At 33.5% G+C, this 26,150-nt stretch overlaps 2 protein-coding genes across 4 annotated transcripts in view; one reads left to right on the top strand and one right to left on the bottom strand.

Annotated features, from left to right (window-relative positions):
* Window positions 1-5,706, top strand: part of LOC119838836 (neurogenic protein big brain) — a 61,028-nt gene extending 55,322 nt beyond the window's left edge. Inside the window, exons 3-6 of one of the 2 annotated variants that reach the window (XM_038364962.1) lie at window positions 815-1,013; window positions 3,569-3,936; window positions 4,728-4,894; window positions 5,202-5,706. In XM_038364962.1, the coding sequence (XP_038220890.1) occupies window positions 815-1,013; window positions 3,569-3,936; window positions 4,728-4,894; window positions 5,202-5,407 (940 nt within the window). In that variant the 3' untranslated portion in view covers window positions 5,408-5,706. The remainder of the gene's footprint in view (window positions 1-814; window positions 1,014-3,568; window positions 3,937-4,727; window positions 4,895-5,201) is intronic. The other variant, XM_038364963.1, reaches the window with a different exon arrangement.
* Window positions 5,707-8,803: 3,097 nt separating this feature from the next.
* On the bottom strand, window positions 8,804-26,061 carry LOC119838761 (ras-related protein Rab6). 2 transcript variants are annotated; one of them, XM_038364860.1, is made up of 6 exons: window positions 25,835-26,061; window positions 25,468-25,526; window positions 24,299-24,458; window positions 15,105-15,310; window positions 14,419-14,485; window positions 8,804-9,359 (listed from the first exon to the last, which is right to left on the bottom strand). In XM_038364860.1, the coding sequence occupies exons 1-6, from the start codon at window positions 25,902-25,904 to the stop codon at window positions 9,289-9,291; spliced, it is 633 nt and encodes a 210-aa protein (XP_038220788.1). In that variant the 5' UTR covers window positions 25,905-26,061; the 3' UTR covers window positions 8,804-9,288. The 2 variants fall into 2 exon arrangements, with proteins under 2 accessions (XP_038220788.1, XP_038220789.1); XM_038364861.1 differs by lacking the exon at window positions 8,804-9,359 and adding an exon at window positions 11,473-12,156 and having other exon boundaries at window positions 25,835-26,059.
* Window positions 26,062-26,150: the final 89 nt, after the last annotated feature.

Here is a 26,150-nt window from a genome sequence, read left to right as displayed (position 1 = left end):
CAGCTATGACATCGGGTGTACCAATTGCATTGCAGTCGAAACGCCGCTAGCGTGCAAGTACTTAGTCAAACATACTAACATGAAACTCTAAATTGAACCTTCCTAATTTGGAACCAGCGTCTAACCCTGCGGTTGACAGTCAGCTTTCCGCGATTAGTTTAGCGTTTACCAAAACTAAACAGCAATAAATTAATGTCACTAAAAGCTTATTCAGAATGTTGGTCAAGTCGTGTACCGTATTAGCGAAATTCCTGATCCATTTAGTTCTAGAATACTTCAGAAATTGCGTTCAAAGTTCCGGCACGTTGCGCACACATACTTAAAGACGTGATGTGTTAAACGAATTTGGGATTACAAAGGTTCTTATCAAGTTCGTAAATAACAAACCTGCGAAGTTGAAGATGGCTTTTGTATTTTAGCTGGTCTTTATTCTGGATTTTCTATATTGAAAAACTAGTGCCTAGTGTCTAGGAAACTTTCTCTGACGTAGTTAGTTACACGTGCCTTCAGGTTTATAAATTTAGAGGTTAACATATTTCTTGAAATAGTATTATTAATATAAAATAATTCTCATTCATACTCTGATTTATTTAAAAATGGATTCGACTTAATTTAATAGTGTAAGATATACTTACCATATCCATATCGAATTCCATACAATAATTCAAACTTATTGTCTGCCGTTGTTGTGAATTTCAGACAACAAAATAAACAAACGAAATAACCACGTAACATACGGCAATATGTTCGCAGTTGGAGCGCATCCAATTGAAAAATTCCACCACGGTATTTAACTTCTGGACACTTCTTTCAGTGTCAGCGTGCCAGGATATGCTGGTGGGTTGTCCGCGTCTCTCCCGGGAGGGGGAGGAGCGGCCTGGGAGAGGCTTGGTGCTGAACTCTTGCTGTCGGGGCTGGTGGCTGCTGCGTACTTCGCAGCGATGGAGCGGCGATGGACTGGAACTGCGCCAGCTCTACTGGGAGCTGCTTATTGCGCTGCAAGCTTTGTTTCTGTGAGTATCCTGAAAACACATTAATTCAAACACACACACGTTTAAGGATGTGTAGTCAAGTGGTTAATTGCCCGCTAGCTTTACAAGGGTCTGTAGGATGGTGAAATGAGAATCGTGCGATTTGCGCGGCGAATATAAAATTGTGGTTTAAACTTGTAGCCGGTTCTTCTGACCCCAATTAATAATGAAAACACAATCTCGTTTAAAATGTATGTTAGTGTTCTCCTAACTATATAATTGAATCGAGTGTGGTTCCCCTAAAATATATGTACAATGTTTAAGTTTTAGCTTAAAGTAAAACAGACGTAGATACGCATTGTAGGAAAATGCTAATAAGTTTTAGAATTAGAACTGAATACCGATTTTATACGAATGAAAATACCGCCTCATATTCGCAATATGTTCAACTCAAAACACGGCGCACATATTTCAATAATATTTAAATAACACGAGCGTGTCGTAGCATTTGCGTCTCCGAGCTCAAGATGAAACACCAGCTGCTGCCACACAAAACTGATAGAAACAAAATAGATATGACAGATTGATATCACCTGCCATCTGCGAGTATTGGCATCGTCTTCCATACTACTAGACTGTTCAATAGCCTCGTCCTTTTATCGAAGCACAATACCGTTCTACCTGCCTTTTGTGAGTCCTTAGTACAGATGTTCGTATTCTATACACATGCTTGAACAAAAACGAACCAAAATAGACGGTATCTTTTGAATTCCTGCGATTTTGCAATGGTTAACAATGGATACAAGATGTGCCCGTAAATTTCGCTTTTAACGTGATTTATTGATACCTGCTTATATCTTTATGAGATGTGGCATTTCTGCATCGCAATCTAAAAAATGTAACACGCAATTATTGCTAATGTATCACAAAGGAAATCAATGTGATTTTTTTAAGATTTTTGTATATAGCTACAAATATACATACCTACGTAGATTCTTTGTATAAATTATTATTACCATTTCTCTTTTGCTTTTATTCTCTGTCTTTCCTCATGCCTCACTTGTATTGACCAGTGAAATATATATAATATAATGTATAAATATATAAATACGAATATACATACCTACATAGATTCTTTGTATAAATTATTATTACCATTTCTCTTTTGCTTTTATTCTCTGTCTTTCCTCATTCCTTGTATTGACAAGTGAAATATATCTCAATATTCGCACATCTGGCAACCGCGATAAATGCCCAGTTATTTTAAAATATTTCATATTTTATTTAGGAAATTCATAAAACCTTGCGGTTAGCCTGGATGAGATTTAAATATAGAGGAATAGCAGGTATCCATTGTGGTTGTAATTGCGGCCCTTTCAATGTAGATAGTTTTTTTAACTCGTTTCCGCTCCTGAATACAGGTGAAAAAATTGCGTAAAATCCCCCAACTGGGGCGGTTTACTCGCATCACGTTATAATACTAAATGCTCTTGGAATAAAGGCGTAAATGGCGTGCTCTTAAATGGCTATTGTGTGTTCGAACGTTGACTATTGTTCAATCACGTATCTCTTGAATTTTGTACTGACAACAGACTCCATCCATTGTGTTGCCAGTTTATGTGACACGTTTTACCCTGTCGAGTGCGTTTTTCACTCTGAAAGCTGTAAATATTTTGTGGATGACTATCGAACACCAATGTCAGCGTATTGGTATAGCCTAGTCGCATGAATATAGTATTCAGTCTGTCTGTCTCGTGCTCTAACACGGCTAAACCACACCGATTGAAATGAAATTTTAAAGAAAAATTGTTGACGACAAACTTTTGTTAAATCAAGATCTAAAGCGTGTGCGTACCTATATAGGTACACGAAATTTTTATGTTAAATTGGAAACTAAACGGAATTTATGTTCCTTTTATTTTCGTTGCAACCTGAGTTACAATTGATGACCCTGAATATTCTGCTAAATAATATTAAATCTCTATACATATAGTATATCTACCTATAATCTAGAACTGAAGCACTTACTGGAAATTCTGGAACTATTCATGTTCATATATTTATATTAAATGAAATGAAATAATTTATACCTACTCACGAGAACCTTCTATATTGATTGCGAAATTTTCTTAGGATGTGGGTTTTCATTACTTGTTGATAGCAACCAATTGTATTTGTAATAATGACATTTAAGTAGATAAATTGGTCATAAACGAAATTACTTGTTTTTCTCGGAAATGGAAGGGGCCAAACTCTTCAATGTCAAAACAAACAATATCTTACTAACAAAAAATGCTTTTATAAATATTTAATTATTAAACATTTATTTACTTTATGGCAAATTTGTGTGGTTGTAATAACTACTAAAGCAACTGATAAGTAAAAAAACCTTTAGTAGGGAAGGTTCTTCTCATTAAGTACCTAAATGCCGCAGATAATAAAAAACTAAAACAAAAAGTAAAAAAACGGCAAGGACATAATATGTATTTAAATATTTTGTTATTTATAACATCACTTTATTCGATTGAATTAAATAAAGTGCATTCTGGCCTTCAATAAATTCAAATCACCACACTAATCTTATCCTACATTCACAGATGCCATCGCTAAACCCAGCTCGGTCACTCGGCCCGTCCTTCGTGCTGTCGCGCTGGGACAGCCACTGGGTGTGCTGGGTGGGCGGGCTCGGCGGCGGCATCGCCAGCGCGCTCCTCCACGAGTGGGCCTCTAGGAAGCCACGAGCCAACACCAACTCGAGAGCCTCCTCGCCGAGGGATCTGGATGAATTGGACAAGCCGGCGTTCCCGTCTCATCACTACCGCCACGCCTCAACCTACTGCTCCGCGACTGCCCCTCGACCGGATAACACTGAGCCCCTGTACTCTGGGACGAAGTCGCTGTACTGCCGCTCGCCGCCGCCGGCGCGACACACTCTGCACAGGTCTGATGGATCCTCATGTCAAATGTAACTATTGATGTCGTCTGCGCCACGTAACGTATCCGATTGCTAGATGCTTGCGAACTGTACGATAGGTAGACATGATTTTTCAGTCAAAAAAATTAGGGCTAGAATTTTTTTAGAGTCCGGTACATAGCGTTTAAAGACAATGAAAGAGCATTCTTTTTATACATAGTTAGATATTTCCACGTAAACATTTTTGTGTTTCTTAGTGTAAAATAAATATTGTAGTCGATTTAGTAGGGCATATACCTTAACTTGTACTATTATTTGTTGTATTTCATGAGGAGTATTCAATATTATAAAATGAATGAATCATTAGTAATAGCACAGATAGTATAATACTATAAGTGATTAGAACCCTCAGGCCAATATAACTTCTTTAACGGACTTAGAAGGTATCTGAATTTCTTAAGAAATTATGAGTACAGTAGAGCTTAGCTTTTTGCATGAAGTGACGTAAAAAAATAATTGGTGTTTAGTGCACGATTACAATTTTAGTTTGTATTAGGTAGTAACATTGTTTCTATTTGTGTAGTTTCAATTACCCATAACAAAACAACCAGATAGCACTTTTGTCGTCAAACAACATCCGCAAAAATCGCAGTCATCTTATACTGGTTATACCGAACACTAAAACAAATTACTTCCGTTCAGAGTTCCGCTAACTCCAAAAATATTTTTCTATTTACATTAAATGAAAACCGTTTACAAACGTCAAAAGTGCTCGTCGATTCGAAAATACAAATGTAATACCATAATAAACCATGGTTTCTTTAACGTTTTTTATCACCCAGGTCGCAATCAGTGTACAGTAAGAGCAGCGCGGCGGGCGGCGTGTCGGCGCTGGCGGGCGCGCAGTCGCTGCTGCTGCGGCCACACACGGCCGTCACCCAGAACGCGCACAACGCGCAGCGCGACCCGCCCTACGGCGCCGCCAACGGGGTGCGCCCGGGACCTGCCGGTAACGAGCTTTATCATATGCATTGAAATTATCTCGCTATCCCCTGTGCCCAATTTAGAATTAAGAGGATGGTGTTAAATTTTTTATCATCCTACTTCCTATCCTACTAATATTATAAATGCGAAAGTTTGTAAGGGGGTGTGTGTTTGTTGCTCTATCACACAAAAACTGCTGAACTGGTTGGAATGAAATTTGTTACGTAGATAGCTGGTCAACTGGAATAACATATAGATAAATTTTTATCCTGATATTCCTACACGATTGTAAGCGATGTTCAGAAAATATATTCCTAATTGAAAATCCACAGGCGCAGCTGTGCAAGAGCGAAGAGAATCTGTATACAGTTCGGGCACTCGTCGCGGGCCGCTCTCCTCCGAAGACAGCGCGTACGGCAGCTACGCACCGCAACACGCGGCGCACGCGCAACACGCGCAGCACGCGGCGCACACACTCACGCACACGCAACACGCGCGCAACTTCCGCGCGCCGATGCACCCGCAGGAACATTACTAGCGGCGCGCCTCGCAGCACAATATTGCGCTGCTTTTTGACGTTTAGTGTTGTGTAAACGGGCAATTGTTGCCGTATAAAAAATTAACGGGTACAGACTAGAAACTAGTGAAGTGTCAGTGACATTGACAGGTTGTGGCGTTCTGTCTGTCAAAGTTTGAAGTAAAATTAAGCGGGTAATTCCAAGTGGTTACAATAACTAGAATCGTCATTACCGACATAACGTATTCTTTATTCAGTGCATGATGTATTTGAAATACAATAGTAGTTGCATTCCTCCGACTGAAATTTTATGATTTAAATAAATATTATGATTGTAGTAAAATAATTGTGTGTTGTTTGTTAACTTGAAATAAATCGTTTTTGTTAACAAATGCAATCAAAGATTATCTAACTGATATAACTAAGACTTCCAAAATGTAGTTATGCAACGGATAAAATGACAACATTTACTGTAAATATTATGTAAGATTGTAATTTCTGACTTTTAAGCTGTGCCATATTTTCATAATCTTAATTAGAATTTCTCATGTCATCTGATGTTTACGACTTGTTAGAAGTTTATATAAATTAAATATTTACACTAAAGTATACAAAATGTTTGTTGAATAAATAAAAAGACATTGTCATAAAATATTTCATTGTATACAGCTTTCATGATTGATATTTAATCTGTATTATAAAATTAACGATATCTAGTGATAATTATTATTGTTCTACAATATTTCGGTTTTAAGTAGGCATACCTTTACAACGAATTAGAAAAATATACCAAATGAAATCAATACATTTAGAATTATATTATACAAACCTACTCTATTCACATAATACCTAGTTGTTAACAAGTCCTTAAGAGATTATTTTATTTTCTTTGACATCAAGTGACATATTGATAAACATTATTTCCTACTATTATGTATATACACTGACTTACTGATTGCATGCTTTCAAATTCAGTGATAATTAATAACAATATTAACAAACGGTTATTAAAATAAGTAAATAAGACCAATGTGTACCAAAGTCTGGTATAAAATAGTCACTAAGTACTTTAAATATATTTTATTATAAAATAATTGTTAATATTATAGTCTATACTTATATTTATGTTGGCGTTTGATCTGTAAATGTGAATTTGTTTGAATTTGGAATATTTAAATTCCTATTTTTATTGGCAGAATACGCTTTACATTTTACACTTTACCTGTAGTGTTGCCACATTTATATTTTTATTTGTGGTAATAAACTTGTGACTGAAAAGTAGTTTAAATATGTATAATGTGTGTTTGTCAACATAATATCTTCACAATAAGACTGTTACCTCTATTTTTTATTTAAGGCTTCCAAAAATAATGTCTAGTGAAATAAGGTATTTTTTAATTTAGATTTATATGTAAACTAATCAACTGTTTTATTTTATTGTTTAAGCGCTTTATATACCAGTAGATAATTTATAAAGTTTTTACCATTAGCAACTAAATTTTGAACTTCCCATAAATTGTTCTCATTCTTGGCGATACTTAAAATGTAAATAAACTAATTCAAGTTAATCAAATGATTTTTCTTTTCAATGCCCTTCAGTAATAGCTTCATATATAATCAGCTTTAATAGCGTTCATAATTTAATAGTCGATTTAGTAACAGATTTATTTCCATGCAGGCCTTAGCTTTTGGCTTTATATATCGATATTCACAATTTCTTTTTTATCTGTGATAAGATTTAATCAATGAGGCTACATTCATTCTTCCCCATTAATTAACCGACTTCAAAGTATTTGGTTTTGATTAGTATTTTAACAAATTGGTAAAAAGTAAAAAAAAAAATGCCATGGCCCATCTTCCTTTAAATTTTATCTAACTGAATAAGTATAAACATTATTTAAAGGGATTAAGGGGTAAAAAACACACATGTGTAATTAAAATGCATTTATTATCCGGAACATTATGCTAATTTTGAATTATCATGAAAAACAATATACTATTGATGAAAGCTAAGCACGTTGCGCGATCACAAACGTAAGTTACAATTTACTAACAATTGCATACAAAATACTATAAAATGTATTCCAACCTTGTGTGGGTTCTACTAATAATCGTACTAACGAACCGACCGAGTCAATTTCTGAATTTATTATCGAAGAATTATTTTGTTACGTGAATTATTACAATACCTCTTATATCATTGCACTAGTCAAAAATCTTCACAGACTCATTATCTGTTTTTGAATTAAGAATGTTTTCATCGTACAATCTAGGTACGAATGTTTGCGCTCATGTAAGGAACAAATATTTGTAAATGTCGTTCCTACACGTGGTTTTTTTTTATAACGTGTGTATATATATTTATACCCCCAGTGATTTAATCAGTTGTAAATAACTAGCATGGGACTAGATATTGGAAATGTGTATACTTATCGACGAGAATACATTCAAAAATTGACTCAGCACTAGGCACTATTCATATTAATTCAAAAATTTGATATCGGCAGTGAGAGCTAACTTGATTTTTATATAAATCGAAAACCTACAAATGACCGGCTTTGCCCTAAGTATCGAGAGTAAATAAACCAACTAGTTGTGCTTAAATATAAATCTAGAAGAAGAAATGCCTAATAATTAACTAGATATAATATAAAAGTCTTAGGTATTCTGTAGAGATCGTTGCGATTGATGTATTAAAATTTAAATAAAACAACAAACTATTTACAAAGATGTTCTCCGTGCTATCAGGCGGGCCAAGGATGTAGTTTTAAATAATAATTAACATTAAAAATAAGACACATATACCGCAGCTCCGAAAGCTTCATTAATTATTACAATTATTTTCGTCGCGTCATAAATCATTGAGTTACACAAATACAATTATATAACAAATCCATTGAGATACATGTTCAGCATCTAGTAAACCAATTGTTACGGATTCATACAACACGCAGACGAATTACTTGTATGTGATTCGTATTTTTAGTATTCTACATTGTATGGATGATGGCGAAAAGCGTACACCTTCTCTCATCGTAGAAGCGATATAGAGCATCAGAAAATCGTATCTATAGGCCGGCTTTGTTTGCCATAAAATGGTGGAGAATCCTTGTGAACGATTCGAATGTATACATGAGCATTATAAATGTGACAAAGAAGTTTTAAAGATTCGCTTTTAGATTCATACATTGAAAGAGCGAAAAATCAAACTGTATAATAAATAATGCATATTGAAACTCAATTATAAACTGCCAATATCATAAATTCATTTACAATCAGTCCAATACATAAATTCATTTCACAACCTTACCCCGCCTGATACCGAACCCTTGTGTCTCCGAATAACCACCTAAATGAAAATCAGCGCCATCTCTACAAAAATAATACTGTTTAAAACATAAGACAACGAAATAGACAGTCGATAATTGCGAACTTCCAATCGTTTTGATTATGATTTCTTGTTTCGATGCAAAAGGTACGATAAATGCTTACTCTTGCAGCAATGTAACGCAAAGCGTTTGGAAATCACAACTGTGCCTAAAATTTAAGGCATAACCTGAAACCGTGAATAGAATCATAAACCGCGGCACACGTTTCAGTTGCAGCGTATTTCGTATATTTCGCATCCGTCATTTATGATTCTACAAATCGAAGCGGCATAAGGTGTACACCGAAGAATTTCCTACTAAAACGATCAATTCTGTCGCTTGAAAACTGAAAGTATTAAGAAATCCTTGAGTGAAACCGCCGCGGTTCGTCCGTTGCATCGACACTACAATTGGGGGAACGCAAAATTGTGCGTTTCGAAATCTAAGTGAGTAACGGGTCACAAAGCGGGGAGCGTCACATACAAAGATATAAAACGTAAGTGGCACAGATGCTGCGGTGCGCGGCGCGGCTGCTCAACACACGCAGCCGCTCTCGTTGCCCTCCTGCTCCGAGCCCATCGGCGACTGGGTCTGCAGGTCCACAGCTAATGGCGGAGTTATGGATATTATTGGGCACAGATAACACATTAAAAAAAAATTACACAGACAAAAAAATGTTACATAATCAATAAATAACACGTTTAGGTATACAAGTAATATAATATACAATACAGTTTTAAAGTGTAGCATCCATGTCAGCGTGTGACTCTCGTGTCAAAGATTGAAAGGAAACCAGATTGATTTCGTTTCATAATGATAATAACACAAAATTCGTGTTCTGCGATAAAGTCATAACTATTAATGATCGACCGATTTTCTCACATGGTAACACCCCGTGTGTGGTAAAAAAATATGTCAAACAATTTATTGTTGTGAAATGAACCATCGATGATGTGTTAATTGATAAATAAGCGAGTCTTGTTTTAGGTTACGCATAGATATATATTTATTTAGGACATATCACACGTTTTGTTACATGAGAGAATATGAAAATGTTCACTTTTAACATGTGTTGTTTCTCACAACAATATTGTTGAAAATGGATAAATAAATATGTCTTATTGATAACATATTAAAAATCGATTTAAAATTATTAATTATTTAAAAAGTCTATAACGTTATACCATTTTTTATTAATATTGTATCGATTAGTACCTACAGCGATAAAAATTAAAGGAAACTGCAGTATAGGTGTTAAAAATTTATTACATTATGAGCATGTGGTACATATTTTGTCAACAATAATAACAAATCTGCACAAAAAAGATTGTAAAATAATCCATATTAATATTGAAAAAATACTTCAGAAGGCTATAATATACGTTTATAAATATACGTTTATAAATATTGCAAGAAAAAATGTAAGGTTTAATAAAAAACGTTTGATTACAGATTATTTCAAAATATCATAAGAGACTTCATTAAATTCATAAATTAATATGTAGCGAAAGAAAAATATACAAAACATATAGCCAATCCTGTAAATAAAATAAACTATAGTTACCTTGCTTTTATAAAACATTTAAGTACTTAAAACATTTTAAAAACAACAGTAATTATGGATAAAGTGCATTATTTTATAAAAGCATATTGGAATGACGATGACGTATATAAAATTTTATATAAACCAGATTACAAGCTAGCCGCGATAAATCACGAAATAAAAATATTAATTAGTTTACAAGAATCATAAGATTTCTCACTTATCCGCTAAAATAAATAATACTAATGTACATAAGCTTTGGGATCTACGCAGCCTTACATAATATGTGGGTATATTTTTAAATAAAAAAGGCATTCAACAAGAAATACCTCTAAATTTAATTATTTGTCGAATGATACGCGTCAACTGTAAAATGATTTGAGCATTTCGTCACGACGATCCCAGAAGCGTGCTATATACAGAACAATGTATGAAATCGCTATATATCAACTAAATACAAACTACAATTTAGACATTACAATATTTTCATTTCGTACTTACGGAACGGAAACGTGATATAGCTGTGAATGGTTTACTTTGATTATACATATTTCATAAATAATAATAGTCAGAATTAAAATTCTTATATGATTGAATGGAATATTAGATCGCGGGTGAATTGTTTTACTAAATGTGTTTTTGTTAATTTTAACTGCGTTTTACGTCTACACATCCATCTGCGTAAACGTCGAGCAAATAATTCTAGATTTTAAGATGTCTATTGCTGAATTTATTGCCCTGGAAATCAGAAAGGAACGTGTCAAATTCATAAAAAATATGGCATAATCGGTGAAGCGCATATTTTATTTTGTTATCATTTTTATAAGCCATAACAAAATAACGAAAAATAGTAAATTATTCATAATAATCGATTTATAAACTCGGTTCCGAAAGAACGAACCCAAAGTAAAGAGTATGCATAATAATAGAAGGTCCTTTCGATAATTGTCAGTCTTATAGACTTAAACAGAAATCGCGACAACCGTACACACGAAAGCGATCCGTGCGTCAAATACGTGCTTTTGTGTACGCGAATACGTCAAAACTTATCACCTAAGCGGTATTGGCAACTGTTTTACAGAGTACTAGTAAATTTCAATGCATACCAACGGCATATCTCAAGTGAGATTAAAATAAAAAGAAGGTCATAAATTATACAAGCAATTGTAATAAATTGTAATAAACTATATATATAAATAATTAATATGTTGTTTTTAATTACAATAGTGTAAATAAAAAATTATAATTTGTCTGTGGAAAACAGTTGTCAGTCACTTAAAAAGTTTGTAAACTAATTTACATCTAATATCACTCAGGCCGATAGACACAAAAGCACAGCATCACTAAATACAACGCCGCACTAACTTTATTGATGTTATTGCTTCCTAAAAATTTGAAATTTCAAAATAAATTATCTTTTATCTGCAGAATTGACTAACTCCTTATGTCATAAATCATACAATAAAATTTTGATATAAATTGTAGTAAAAATAAATGTTCACATACAGTGGTTTAGCTGCCAAAATAAAATTAGAGCGACATAGCGTTAGATAACAATCGTTGCATAATTGCACATTAATATAGGTGTAATAATAATTTAGCATACACGACAACACCGTGAAACGCATAATTGACGTAAACGAATTGGGCTGAATGCACCAAGTCCTTTGCCCACGAGCATAGACTACATATATAACAGATGACAGTTGACACTTGACGGTTGTCCCATAGCGCCTCATGCATACGCGTCATTATAACCTCAAAATGGAACATACAATTTGGCGGGAAACATTAACACGCGCATCCGCCGTCCGGCTCCTTGCTGTCTCCGGGCGCTTGTCGCAGTATCACCTCGTGCACTGTTACATTTAATATTAAGGAAAATAAAAAAAAGAAAGAGACTAAGAGAGTACAACAGCGTGAAATATAAGAGGTGACGTATAAAAATCAAAAGAACCACGTGTATCCGAAATTTAAACTATTATTGAATTAAATATTCTGTATCCGTTATTTTGGAATATGTGTTCAGTTATACAGAAAGTAAATCAATTCACTTTATTTTTTTTAACGCGACACCTTTTATATTTCACATCGCAACCAAGACAATAAAAATATAAGAAAGATCCAGTACACACTAGTGCGTGCAGAAACTATTGAACGTTAATAAAAACTACTATTGTCTTAGAAAAGTAATTAGAAAATAATCTAACGACGGCGTTTGTGTCTCACTCACATATACGTATAGAACACAATCCGTCTTTTCACACTAAGTGTATTGTATTTAAAGAATAAAATTAAATAAAACTTAAATACTTCTAATATCTAGATTCTAGATATATGAATGCAAAGTGTGTTGTGCAAGTGAAATAGAGTAACATAAATAAATAAAGCACATAAAGTTGTTAGTGAACATGCATTAATGACAAATACTAAAGCATATATAACTAAAACTTATTTTATTACTAGCGATCCACCTCGTCTCGCCCGTGATACATTTATAGACTATATCGATTCAGTACTTGAGATTAGCAGGGTCAAACAAACAAACAAAGTCTTCAGCTTCATACATTAGTATAGATAGATAATGGCAATCTATGACAATTTTTTTCATAAGATGCAGTGTAAATGAGCAACCCCTTCAATTAAACGTCATCAAAACATTATACACGAGCGAATGCTGTATTGGTATTATTTAAAAGAGTATTTAAACATATTGTTAAGACTTTGTGTCATAGACAATGTATTCAATGGAATATGCAATAAACTAAACCATTGTATAAAGAACAAAAATTCGATTTCAGAAAATAAACTCGAGAATAAGTTCTATCTATCTAGTTGTATTTCATTCTAAAACGTTAGTGCCACATGTTTTACCAATCTGCCCAAATTTAATATAATAATCAGTAGATTCGAGCTCTATAAATGCTTGTCTCTGCTCTTACGTTCTCATTTTTCAACTGACTTGAAAGAATGAAGGAAGTTATACAGTCGAAACGTTTTTTTTTCTGTGTTCTATCTATTCTGTGTTTGTTACCTTACTTTTTTTCTGGGTGAACCGATTTTTATGATTTTTTTTTAAAGCTGTTTACGTAAGACTTCATGGGATTCACCCCACTAATTTTGGTCTAAAACTGATCATTTGAAGGTTTAGTTTCATAGTCAAAACTGATTATTTCCTTACCAACACCACAAACCTTTAAATGAATAGCAAGCACCATATAAAAATATATGTATACGATCATGCAAGCTACAATCGAAGCGAACATTCCACAAACGTAACAGAAATGAAGGCACAGAATTAGTAATGTTAATGTTACTTACACCGTTCGGCCCGCTATACCACCACCGACACAAATCACAAACAGATCCGGACCGCAACACTATATCACCGGCCGCGTGTGAAATTAGCTACCTATTGCTTTTTCATTACACATTGGCAGTAAGGGAATGAAGTTTTTGATGTTTCGAATAAATAACAGTTATAAAATTGGCTCACGTTCACTCTTCACATTTCTTTTTTTAAATTTTTTATTTTTTGATACAAAAATTAATCAATATTTGATTATAAAACTAATCAGTGTTTTGTCTCTTTCTCACTCAAGCGGTATAACATAAGAATGAAACAGACGAAACAGCTTCTGATCAGTTTAAAATTCAATTGATGAGCCAATAAACCGTTTGGTTACATGCAATTCAGATGGTAACACCATTCCGCGAATCCATATCAATGACGTCACGTGCAATCCAATATGGCGGCAAATTAAAACCAATAAGTATCCATAACCAAGTAAATAACCCTCAACTGAACAAAAGAAGTGTTAACAATTGAGCAATCACCATTAATCATTACCCAAAACTATGTATAAATTAAAGATTAATAATATAAATTAAAAAAATCATCACGCCCGTAGCTAATCTCACACAAAAAATCACCACTAAAAATCGCATTAGTTACCATCATTAGCCGTTATTTCAACAATAGCATAATATACTGTACGTGTGTGCGTTGCATATACGTGTCGAATGTGCGTGTGTGCGTGACGTGTGTATGTGTGTGGTACTGGGATGGCAGATAATATGAGAATGTGAAATCGTAACGGACAATATTAGAAAAAGGATACTGTCTTCGGGAGGCTTGCTTTCAGCTGAATCCATTCCGGGAAGGGCGGCTGCTACCCGTCGGAATAACTGGAATTTAAAAGGTACATTGTATGGTTAGACCAAGTTTTGGAATTAGAAATTTGAATTTAATTTAGTGATTATTTTGTAGCATTCAAAACAAGTAGTACAACAGTAACCGTATTTTTTTATAAAATAGGATCAGAAGTCTTTCAGCACCTTTTATATTATTTACAATTTAAATCCACATGTTTTGTTTGGTGAAAATTACTATTTAATGCAATCGCTTTGGATTTTTTTAATTTAACCATCAACTTATTTCGAAAACTTATACGAATTCTACATACAGAGGTATTTGGTTCAAAAAACTCAGCTACAGCCAAAACCAAAAAGTATCCAGGAACTTCGTTCACCCCACTACCACTTAGGACCCTTTCTTTGCTTTAAGTGGCGAATAACGCATGCACGCAACTCATACCCAGGGCCTTCTAGGAATGGGCCTTGGTAACGAATTATTTGAAGCGCCAATTTGTTCCAAACATGAAGAAATTCGAAACAGTGACAGACGGAGAGACAGCGAAGTTTTAATAATCGAGCCTCGTTCAACCCTTTCGGCAAGGAAACCTATCATCAAAAGAGCGCATGTTGCATCGGTCCCAGGTGGGCTACGCCAGAGTCCTCTGCTCACCTGTTTAACATTATAGCCGGCCTTGGCGCTGGTCTCAATGAACATCACGTTGAGCTCCTTCGCCTTCCTGTCGCCCTCCTCCGTGGAGACCTGCCGCTTGTCCGACAGGTCTGTCTTGTTGCCGACCAGCATGATGATGACGTCGGAGCCTCGCTCCGTGCGCACGTCGTCGATCCACTTCGACGTTTGGTGGAATGAATTCGCATCTGGAATTGTGATGTTTGAATGAATGAATGAATGAATGAATGAATGCAACATTATTACAAAATAATTATTTTTTACAAAAAATATACTAATACTCGTTTAAGAAAACTAGACTAACATTTAAATGGGACCACACGGGAGAAACACCATTCAAATGAAAAGAGAATCATCAAAATCGATTCGATCGAGCCAAAAAAATATGCAGGCAAATTTATAAACTCTTCCTTTTCTTATAAAAATGGATAAGACAAAACATACAAGCAATTTCTACATATTAGACAAACTTTATTATCTGCCACAAAATTGTTTTTTATCTGCTGATGATGCTGATTTGATAACCATCAAAGGTGGTACCTTGTGTAATGTACCAAATTGCAAAGAAATAAAATGCATACTTAGTCGTAGAGTTTAATTTAAGCAAAAAAAGTCATCTTTATTGAGCAATTGTTAACCCATACATTACAAAATAATGTCTGTCATATTATGTACAAAATGTTTCAGGTTTCTCTTTTTGCGTTTTACTTCGTATTTTAAAGATAACTCGGAAACGAAACTTCTATCTTATCCATAAATATTAATTCAAATAATTAATTTACTTATTATTCATATGTGGCTATCTTAAATGGATCTTAAGTTTGAAAAAAATATATATGCGTATTACTTATGAAAATATTCAAATTCTAAATTTAAATATAAACACAATCATAGACCGTCAAGCTCTCATGCCCACTGATAAACAAACTGGGGCGAAAAAAAGACATTTTACTAGCAACACTTTACCTCATTCAAAATAGCATTTACCGGATTTTTACTCTAATACCTTATTCCAGAAGGCTAACCTTATTTTCATATTAATTTTTCCTTTCATGGATCATATTTTAATTAATGCTTATTAATTCCCATTTAAGTATACAAAGTTAAGAATGTATTTCACCGAGTCCGTAGGATATTTGAAGTCGGCGGCTTCCATCGTATTTGTGGAAGTTATATCACAAATAAATCCCTCGCCTCGGGAGGTTGAAATGAAAAATATTTTACGAGACCATTGCTGCGGCTAGGATTGCCAATGTGGTGTTATTTAAAATATAAAATCGTAGTAGCTACACGTATTGTTATCTCATTTCGTTCGTGAAATAAGTTACATTTATTCTTTGAATACCTTTTTTCTTCGAAAACTATTAATGATTAATCAGATAATTTTTCCGTAGCCGACCTTTATAATAGACAGATACTTCAAGTCTATACTATAAAGGACATTTTATCTTATTTTTTCATTAATAAATGTTATGAAAATTATTATTATAATTGACAACCCTAGCTCCGACACGAGCATCCTATAACAAGCTGGCTGAAAATATTGCCCTTTTTATAAAAATATAACTTAGATAATAAAACATTTTAGAAGTATTCAATAAATAAACTGCAATTGCGTTATGTAATAGTGCATACGGTACTATAATAAGTCAATACTCTTTTACTTTTTAGTCGTAGTGACGAGTGATACAATAAAGTATATTAAAATTTTTAAATATTTAGAGGTATTATTTGTATTGTACATTGCCATATACACTGCAGACTACGGCTTGTTGGACTCGAGTTCCATCAATGGTGTTACTTTTTATTTCCAGCTATGTCCTCTTTACATTTTTTTAAACAGGATTTATGAAAAAAGAAAAGAACAACAAATCGAAATTCAAATAGAGAACAAGGAACAGATGTTTGAAACTGCATACACGTTATCCTCAAAGAACGAAGTATTACAAGAAGAAAGAAGTATTCATCTATACCGATACTCGTTCGATAAGACGTTCGTCGGAGAAACGATAAAATCCTTTAATTGCTCGTAAAGCTGTATTCCATACCATTTGCTATGTAGATTACGAGTTATGTTTTAACATGATACCGGTGAGGCTGTGACCTATAAATGAAATTGTATTTAAATATAATGTATACAGCTATTATAATGCAATAAAATCGTTTATGAGTAATATTTTCTTGGCTGTTGGAAAAACAATTAACAGTTTTTAGATAATTTGAAGTGTTTAGAAACACCTAAAGTAGCTAACCGCTGTGCTCACTATTTCAGTACAGTAAAAAAAATATATAAGTTAATGGTGGGCAGATTTTTATATCATTTAATAATAGACTACTTAACAAAGAGAAAACTCTTCGATTAAAAATATGCTTTAAACATGTAATCGTCAATGCAAACCGCAATAACGTATTGTACTAAAAACTCGTACTAAAAATTTATTGCGATTAACCACAGTTAACTCTTTAAACCGCAAAAATATTACATAAACGATCATATACTACGTGAATACTTAGTTATTTTTATTCAAATGGTAAATGTCTTGTTTTTTAATGAACTTCATTGTACATATTTCAACTTCTTTACCGTCACAATACTGTTTAGTTAGGCACATAGAGGATGTGTACAGCTTTTATTAATGGGGGTTTGAATTAGTGACTGCTCTGGTGATTGCATAGTCACGCCCCGCCCTATCACGAGTTGCACGAATCTTGCCTGTAAGGCTTTTAAATATTGAAATATATTATAAGACAAGACAAGACATCATGACATACACTTTATAACTCACTAGCGGTCGGCCGCGGCTGCACCCATGGTATATATATATTATATAACCTTCCTCAATATATGGGCTATCTAACAATAAACGAATTTTTCAAATCAGACGAGTAGTTCTTGTGATTAGTGCGTTCAAACAAACAAACAAACTCTTCAGCTTTATATTGGTAAGCGAACACAATTTTTTTAGGAAATGTCTCTACAGTAAGTTCTAATGTATCTAATAAAAATAAAAGAGAAGCTGTATATATATATATATATATATGTTCTAAGTTAAGCCCAAACACACTAGAAAGTTTTCCAAACAAAATACATATTATATATCCACAATCAATCGTATTACTGCGTCAAGGTTCAGGGTGAGTTTGTGCCAAATATTTATTCTGTCCGAACAATGAAGGTTAACCTCTAAGCCGACATTGCAATGTGACCTCTAATCTCGTCTAGGCAGAGTGTATGTTAGCGTATCACGCTTCGTATGAGAAAGTTTGATAGAATGCACAAAATGCCGCTTAATGAGATAAAATGGAAAAAAAAAATCACGTTACTTAATATAATTGCGATTACGCTACGCTGAGACCCGTTATTTGTAGTTCAATTTCCGTAGTGTTGTGAGGCCGAACGGTCATTTATTCTACGGTTAGAATTAAAATTATATTTCTTCCATCTAGATTCTAGAATCGATAGGTATTCTAAAATTGAGAACACCTCTATCGATTTCTCTAGATGAAGATGATTAAAAAAAAACTTGTTTATCGATACGAGATTTCAACGTTTTCGCTTCGTTTTTAAAAATATTATTTTTATTAAAACCTAGGTAGCAGGTAACTAATCGAAACAGTGCTGTATGGATTCAATAACTGCATTTTTTTAACACGCGTAACAAATTTGATCACATATAACAGATTGATCATATCAATGATCATATTTAAACTCTCATAGGAGGCATGTGTCCCAGCAATGGCAATATATATCGGCTGATGATGATGATGATGAATGACCTTATTTATGTATTATTAACCAGATCTTATTTTAAAACCAACATATACAAATTCTATTGACGTTATATTTCCTGTCCTATTTCCGGATTTTACACCTAAGCAATATCAAGATTGAGGCTTCCCGGGCGTCTGCAGCCCAGTGTAAAAAATAAATAAGCTCCAGTTGAAAATCCATACGGAATTTCACGTTATCTATACAGATAGATGTACGAGCAGGCATTACGCTCTCCACCTGAGGCCATCGGCCCACTTTCAGCAACAGACGTGTCATGCAACCGAATTCAGAAATCGAATTTTCAGTTCAATTCCCGCGTTTTTTGCACTTGTAATTATTTTCATTCGTTACGACACTCGTGGTATGAAACGGTAGGGATTACTAGCTTTTAGCCTTGAGTCTAGCTTTTTACTGGTTTCAGTTAAATTCGATTTCCATCCCGATTGAATTCGGTTAAGATATTTAATGCAATTCGCTTTCAGTTTTGACACATGCAGACCTTGATTGAATTGGTTGTCTTTATGAAACTATAATAAACACAACCGTTGATATTTAGTAGGTATACTGTCATCGTCAAGCACACAAATAGCATAAAGAAGTACACCATAAAAATGTTTCAATACTCTAGCATGACCTAAATGTACGAATAGAAAATACAATGCACTCTGAGCGCGCATTAAAAACTATTCTACATAATATATGTCTTTATACAGATATCATTTAACTAAAAAACACGCTTCAATGACGAATCAACTAAATTGTCAAATATACACAGATACAAGATGTATACAAAGCAAGGGAAATGTTTTAATCCTGGCGATCTTAATCAGGATGATAAGATAAAGTCATAAAAATAATGCTTTCCCGTCGCCTATCCTTTCCTTAACCCTTACACATTAAAAGCGGGCAGCGCATTGGGAGGGGCACTAACCTCTGCAAATACTCATGGGCGATGGTGATCGCTTACCATCATCTTAGTTGTCCGGATAACATAAAAAATCTTCCATCTACGTCTATTTATTTGCAATAAACAGTTGAAAAATACGGGTATTTTTTAACTGTTTTTGAAATAAGGTCACTAGCGCATCGCGACGTTTTCTCTTCACTATTCTTCACTTTAATTTGGTTATTTAAATTTATACAATATCTTTTAAATTCCCATTAAACAGATCATAAAAGTATACCTTGACACGGTAAAGTACTTCAGAACACACTTGGGGCTACGACATTCGACCTAGAACTAATTATATATATATTTAATAACACAAAACTATTAAACTAGATAAACCTACATTATCTTAACGTACACTTGAATATATTTCAGAATAGTGAGAGTGTATCTCATTGTGAAATGAAACTATAACGACGATTACATTGTTCAAACCCAAAATGCATAGCGGGTCATGTTACGTGATTGTAAAATAAGTGGCTAACAGCAAATGTAATATATTTGGATAGTACATATTTTATGTGCGTATAATATATTATTATAGTAAATTTTTAGGAAATTATTTTGTTTGTGTTTTCTTAAATAAAAAACTATAACAATAACATCAAATAATTGACGTTTCATTTCTCCGAATAGGCTGGGTTATCGATATTAAAGTTTTTTGGTGAACTAGCTATGCCGCTTGGTTTCATCCACGGTCGAACCCGCGGGCGAAGTGTATTAGTGTCTATAGCTTGAGTTATTCTGGTACAACACTGTCAAGTATCATCAAAATCCGTTCAGTGGATTTTGCGTGAAACATAAAATCCACACATTCTTACAAAATATTTTTTACTTCGCATTAATAAAATACTTATTATTGTTATATATAATAGTACATACTCCGGATAATATAACATATTTATGCAGTATAACAAATATTTCATCACTGTATTTGATTTATAAATGTTGTCTGGCCTCTTTTAGTCGTAAAGGAGAATGGATCAATATTATACAAGACAAAGGCATACGTCTGCCTAAAACTGTCTGGGTGAAGCTATTTAATTTTTAGATTATTTATATAAGCTGGGCTTGGGCTGTACCCAATTCGCTGGGTCTTTTATATTTTTTTTATCGTAGTTAGCACGGTGTTTAAGATACGCTTAAAGCGTCTCGACAGCCCACATCTCAAATACTTCCAGATTTTTGCATTGAACATCCGTCAGCGTGCAAACTTCTATACCAAAAAGGAGTACTGAAGAGACGCTCCTCCTACTGATGTCTCGCTATGTCAATATGTGTCCGAAGCCTTATTTTCCGGCGTCTGTCTCATAGAACTCGTGTGAAGGCATTGCATGCTTGCTGAATACCACAATGAATTTCAAGGCTGTGGTCGTCTCCACCATCAACCATTGTGCCAGAATATCAATATTTGAAAACATGTTCAAGAATTAGATAGAATTAGTTAGTTTAATATTAGATAGAATGGTTGAGTGTGAAGCCCTGGCGATCGGCTTATTATCTTATACTTGGTTATTTTGCATTGATGCTAATACCATAGACAACACCCACAGAAGTTACCGAATTGATTAGATCTAGTAGACCAACGATTGGCACTGAATATGATGACAACGATTGTTGAGCATTTTCCATATAATGTGATGCCATGCAGATTTTTCTCTAAAGCCTCTGAGAATATAGAATCGGCGTATAAGACGAAAAATATAATACAACTTTTAAAAATATTGTAAAGATGCATATTGCCTGTAATAAAAAATGTTTACATACGCTTACAAATACGATAATTTAAGATACGCAACAGATCACGAGTTTCGTGGGCTTGCCGGATGCGCATCCCGCTCTGGATAGCAGTTTACGAGATAAGACCTTCATCCACACCTAATCTTTATAAAACGTGTGCCTTATTTAAAAATACTTCACAGTTATCTTTTGAAAACCAATTTACAGGGGTATCGCTATCCACTTACTACATGTAGGTTCAAAGACCTTCTAAACCGGTCCAATGGACAATATAAGGTTCGTTTATATAACTGTCGACGTAGCGCTGTGCTAAATTCGCCGACTTTTGTTCCCATAATTAATATTTACTGTGTTTCAACTCTTTGAGGTACACAATTTACGATGTTGCTTTTAGGTTTTATAGTAAGACGCACCAAGTTGTACTTATTGTACAAATAAAGATTTTTTAAAAGGGCACATACATACAGAAATTTCTTCCGTTAATACCATCTATGCATATTGTACACTTACTTAAGTATAGGTCACCTCCACCTATATGTAAGTGTACAATATATTGTTATTAATACATACTACAAATTCAAAATTGTTTTCATTCTCTGTTAGAAGTTAATAAACAATTTGAATAGGAGAAATAGTAAAACACATTCACTTTTAAACATTTTGATGAGTTTAGTGTTAGATAATTTTTTATAACCATTTATACACAAAAACGTAGGTTGACCGCGCCTGGTGTTTATTTTGAATATGACTCATACTTCTGTGATCTTGGCTAAATGACGTTACGTTACCTGCTGAGCTAACAGGTTTTGTTATTTAACCATATACGAAATATAGTCAAGCAAAGCACAGACATTTATTATATATAGAATTAATAACCGCTTTTCGCAGCTAATTAATAGAAAATAATTTTCAGGAGAAATAAAAAAAGAGTTGTAATAAATAAATATCAGCAATATAACCATTAAGATTTCACAAGTAAATAATATACCTAAGTAAGGAGCAAAATTTTTGCTCCTTCCTCGTACTAATTTAATATTTCTAACATTCTAGGATGTGTGTGGCTTTTATTATTCGCAGTAATAACTAAACTGACAAATAGATTTTTTTTTATTTTTTTTTTTAATACCAATAATTTCTCCGACAAATTACAATCGAATTGGTTGAAACGTCCAGGCCAAAGTTTTACGAGGCATATACACTGCGTTTAAGTAATTTATTATTCAGATTGCGAAAGATACGCTGTTTTTTGAATGTAATTTTAAAAATTACAAATGTTATGTAAATCACGTCCCATAACCGACACTCTGTTTTGATAATATCTAATGTTTTCCACTGTAGCCAGTTCCGGATTTCATTATGTATTCCTCATTTTATCATTGTTCTAATTTCGACTATCAATAGCAAACCGAACGAGCATTGCTCCCAATTTTCTGCGTAATCTTTCACAATGCGGTAGCTCTATAGTAATCAATTATTTACGCTGAAATAATTGGATTTGCCACCTCTTTGTTGCATTCATTCATCGAAAAAGCATTGTTTATAACCTTAGACCACCGATTTGACGAATATAATGTCCGACTTTGTATAAGTATTGATCTTACACTGCGAAGCGGCTTATACTTTTCATTGTTCACTAACAATAATCGATACAAAATTAAGTTCACTTCAATCAAGAGAATCTAGGAAATTTCGTTTTTCCAAGACACAATTTCGTAGCTCTCTTGTTATAGTATACTAGCTGCGCCCTGCGGTTTTATCCGCGTAAGTCCGTATCCCGTAGGAGTAACGAGATAAAAACTTGCCTATATGTTATTCCAGTTTGTCAGCTATCGTACGTACCAAATTTCATTGCAATGGGTTAAGTATGACAACAATTTTCTATGAAAACACCAAATAAATCACTTCGATTGGCTGGAAACCCACAGAGTTACGAATAAAACAACACAAAAAAAAATACAGTCAAATTGGGAACCTCCTTCGTTTCAGGCAATGTCAGTTAAAAAATAAATCTAACAATTTCGTCTCAAGACAGTGCTAGATTTTTTACAGTACAGTTTTCAGTTTGCCAAAGATATAAAACAATCAGGTCACCCTTTATAGGTTAGTCTTAAACCTAGGTCTACATAGACAATAAAGCTAAGTTCTAACATCATTAACCCTTTACAGAGAAGTGATTAACCTATTTCATGACGGTTAATAGACTTCATATAAATGTCACACAAAAAAATGTTTTTTTTTGTTATTGACTTAGTATAAAAAGCATTACTTTATAATATATACCTTATTAAGACAATGAGTCAACATTAGAGTCTTTTAAAGAGCAATTAAATCATAAACAGAATTATAACCAAAAATCTTATTGAGTTTATATAATTACACTATAAATTAATTGAAAAGGAACAACATGTACATGTTACCCTGATCTATTCTGTTTAACTCAAAAACTCAAACAATATATTTATTACATTACACTTCAAAGACTTGCCGGTTTCCACCATGCCCTTTCATATCATACTAGCAGTCCTGTATAGTATAATCTATAGAACTCTGGGATAATGCACATATTCAATGGTAAAAGAATTTTTGAAATCGTCCAGCAGATCCTAAGATTAACGCAATATAAAACCTCTTCAGCTCAACACTATTATTATACTATCAAATTACCACAAAAAAAAACAGAAAATTATATAAAATAAAAATATTCAATACACTTACTGGTAATGTCATATACTACAACGGCAACTGTTGAATCTCTAATGTAAGAAGGTATGAGCGAGCGGAATCGCTCCTGGCCCGCTGTGTCCCACAGTTGCAGTCTCACTGTACGGTCCTCTAGGTACATTGTTTTCGACAGGAAGTCTATGCCAATTGTTGCCTGTTTGGAATAACAAATGTTTTATTACACATTGTTATTACATATCAATTTTTTTTATAAAACGAAAAATTTATATTTCACTATTGTTTGCCAGCAGCTTTGCACATATTAAATTTGGAGTAGTTTAACAGATTGTAGATAAAAACCTTCGTCGTGAATCACTCTATCTATTTAAAAACAGAGAAAGCGACATAAGTTTTATACTATGTACAAAAATGGTTAATAATAATAACCCACCAGGAATACAGAGAAAGGATGACATAAAAAACTTTTTTTTAAACAGCATTTTTCACGATATTTAAGAAATTTGTAATAGAGCAAGTGTCATAATTTAAGTTATAAGGAGTAATTATGTATGCAACAACTTATCAAGTTGTGTGTTAACTATGTTATTAATAGGCTAATTGAGATGCTTACACATACTAGACCTAAAATCTTTAATCTATTTCATCAATAGGAGGTCTGCTGAATCACACAAATTACTTTTTATCAATATGTTATTATATCCAATTATGATTAATAATTGAAATATTATGTCATTTTTATGTATCATAAATGTTTACATGAAAATTGTATAGATTAATTACATGCAATTGTATAAAATAACAGTCTATATTATGTTCTAAAAAAGTGTGGACAAAAATTATCGATAGTACATAGGTACTACATAAATGCATATAGATGCATTTATGCAACTTACAAATGTACTAAAAATATTTCTACAATTTCAGTTTTTATTTGCTATACTATATGAGTTAAAGCATAGCCATTAATTGCATCCCATTAAACAAATTTATCAAGTCAATCATCATAAAAACATATTTTAGAATATTACTGTTACAACAATTACTTGACTTTTCTTATCAGATGACATTTTGAATTTACTTATTTCATTAGAAAATACTTCTACGAAAAAATATTTAATAATGTGACTTTATAATGTTTCGTGTGAAGAAAAGTGCTTGTTAACAATATTTAATGTAGAAGCATCGAATAAATCATGACTCACCTGGTAAGTATTGTCGAAACTATCATACATGAACCTTGTGATGAGTGATGTTTTTCCCACTGAAAAACATAAGTTCCCGTTCAATCCACTTTCTAATTACACCTATACAATACAATCCAATTAATGACGAATACTGAGGCTTCGTGAGAAGATCGAATACAAGCCTCTTCAAAGTATGAGTAACCTACATAATGCCTCAGCCTAATGTCTACAAATCTTCATCACTGTTTATACAAAAACTATATCAAAAACCAACGAAATGTAGGTCAGTAATTCGATAAAGTCTAGACGAATCTATATACGTGTCGTAAATTCAAAAACTATGTATTAAAAATGTACGACTGGATGGTCAATTGCCTTGACTTACCGCTCTGTTCACCAAGAAAAACCAATTTAAACTTGCGCAAGGGATTACCGAATTCACCAGACGCGGACATCGTGCTATTTTTTATTAATTAGTAAGCTATTCTATAATTTCACAGTAATTCTTATCACAGAAAACTACATAAACTGACAGTTCAGGCCACTCCTGCGGCACACACGAGCGCAGCGCCGCCACGTTACGACAGACTGACGGACCTACGCAAAAGCCAACTCAGCAAGATTTTTTAAATAACAATATTGCTATGCATTTTAATAATATTATTAACTTTTTGTGGTTTCAAACGTGGAGAAAATATTAT

The sequence above is a fragment of the Zerene cesonia genome, unplaced genomic scaffold (assembly GCF_012273895.1).
Source record: "Zerene cesonia ecotype Mississippi unplaced genomic scaffold, Zerene_cesonia_1.1 Zces_u005, whole genome shotgun sequence".
NCBI lineage: Eukaryota > Metazoa > Arthropoda > Insecta > Lepidoptera > Pieridae > Zerene > Zerene cesonia.
The sequence above is the reverse complement of the archived record's forward strand: the minus strand, read 5'-3'. Positions and strand labels throughout refer to the sequence as shown.

Bases quoted from the DNA above. Each gene is read 5' to 3' on its own strand.
- LOC119838761 (XM_038364860.1), bottom strand. From the start codon at position 25,904: ATGTCCGCGTCTGGTGAATTCGGTAATCCCTTGCGCAAGTTTAAATTG. The intron at 25,527-25,834 runs GTAAGTCAAGGC...TATGTTTTTCAG, and splicing joins TTTTCTTGGTGAACAGAGCG to TGGGAAAAACATCACTCATC. The intron at 9,360-14,418 runs GTATCCTTTTTC...CTCCGCCATTAG, and splicing joins AAGCAAGCCTCCCGAAGACA to CTGTGGACCTGCAGACCCAG.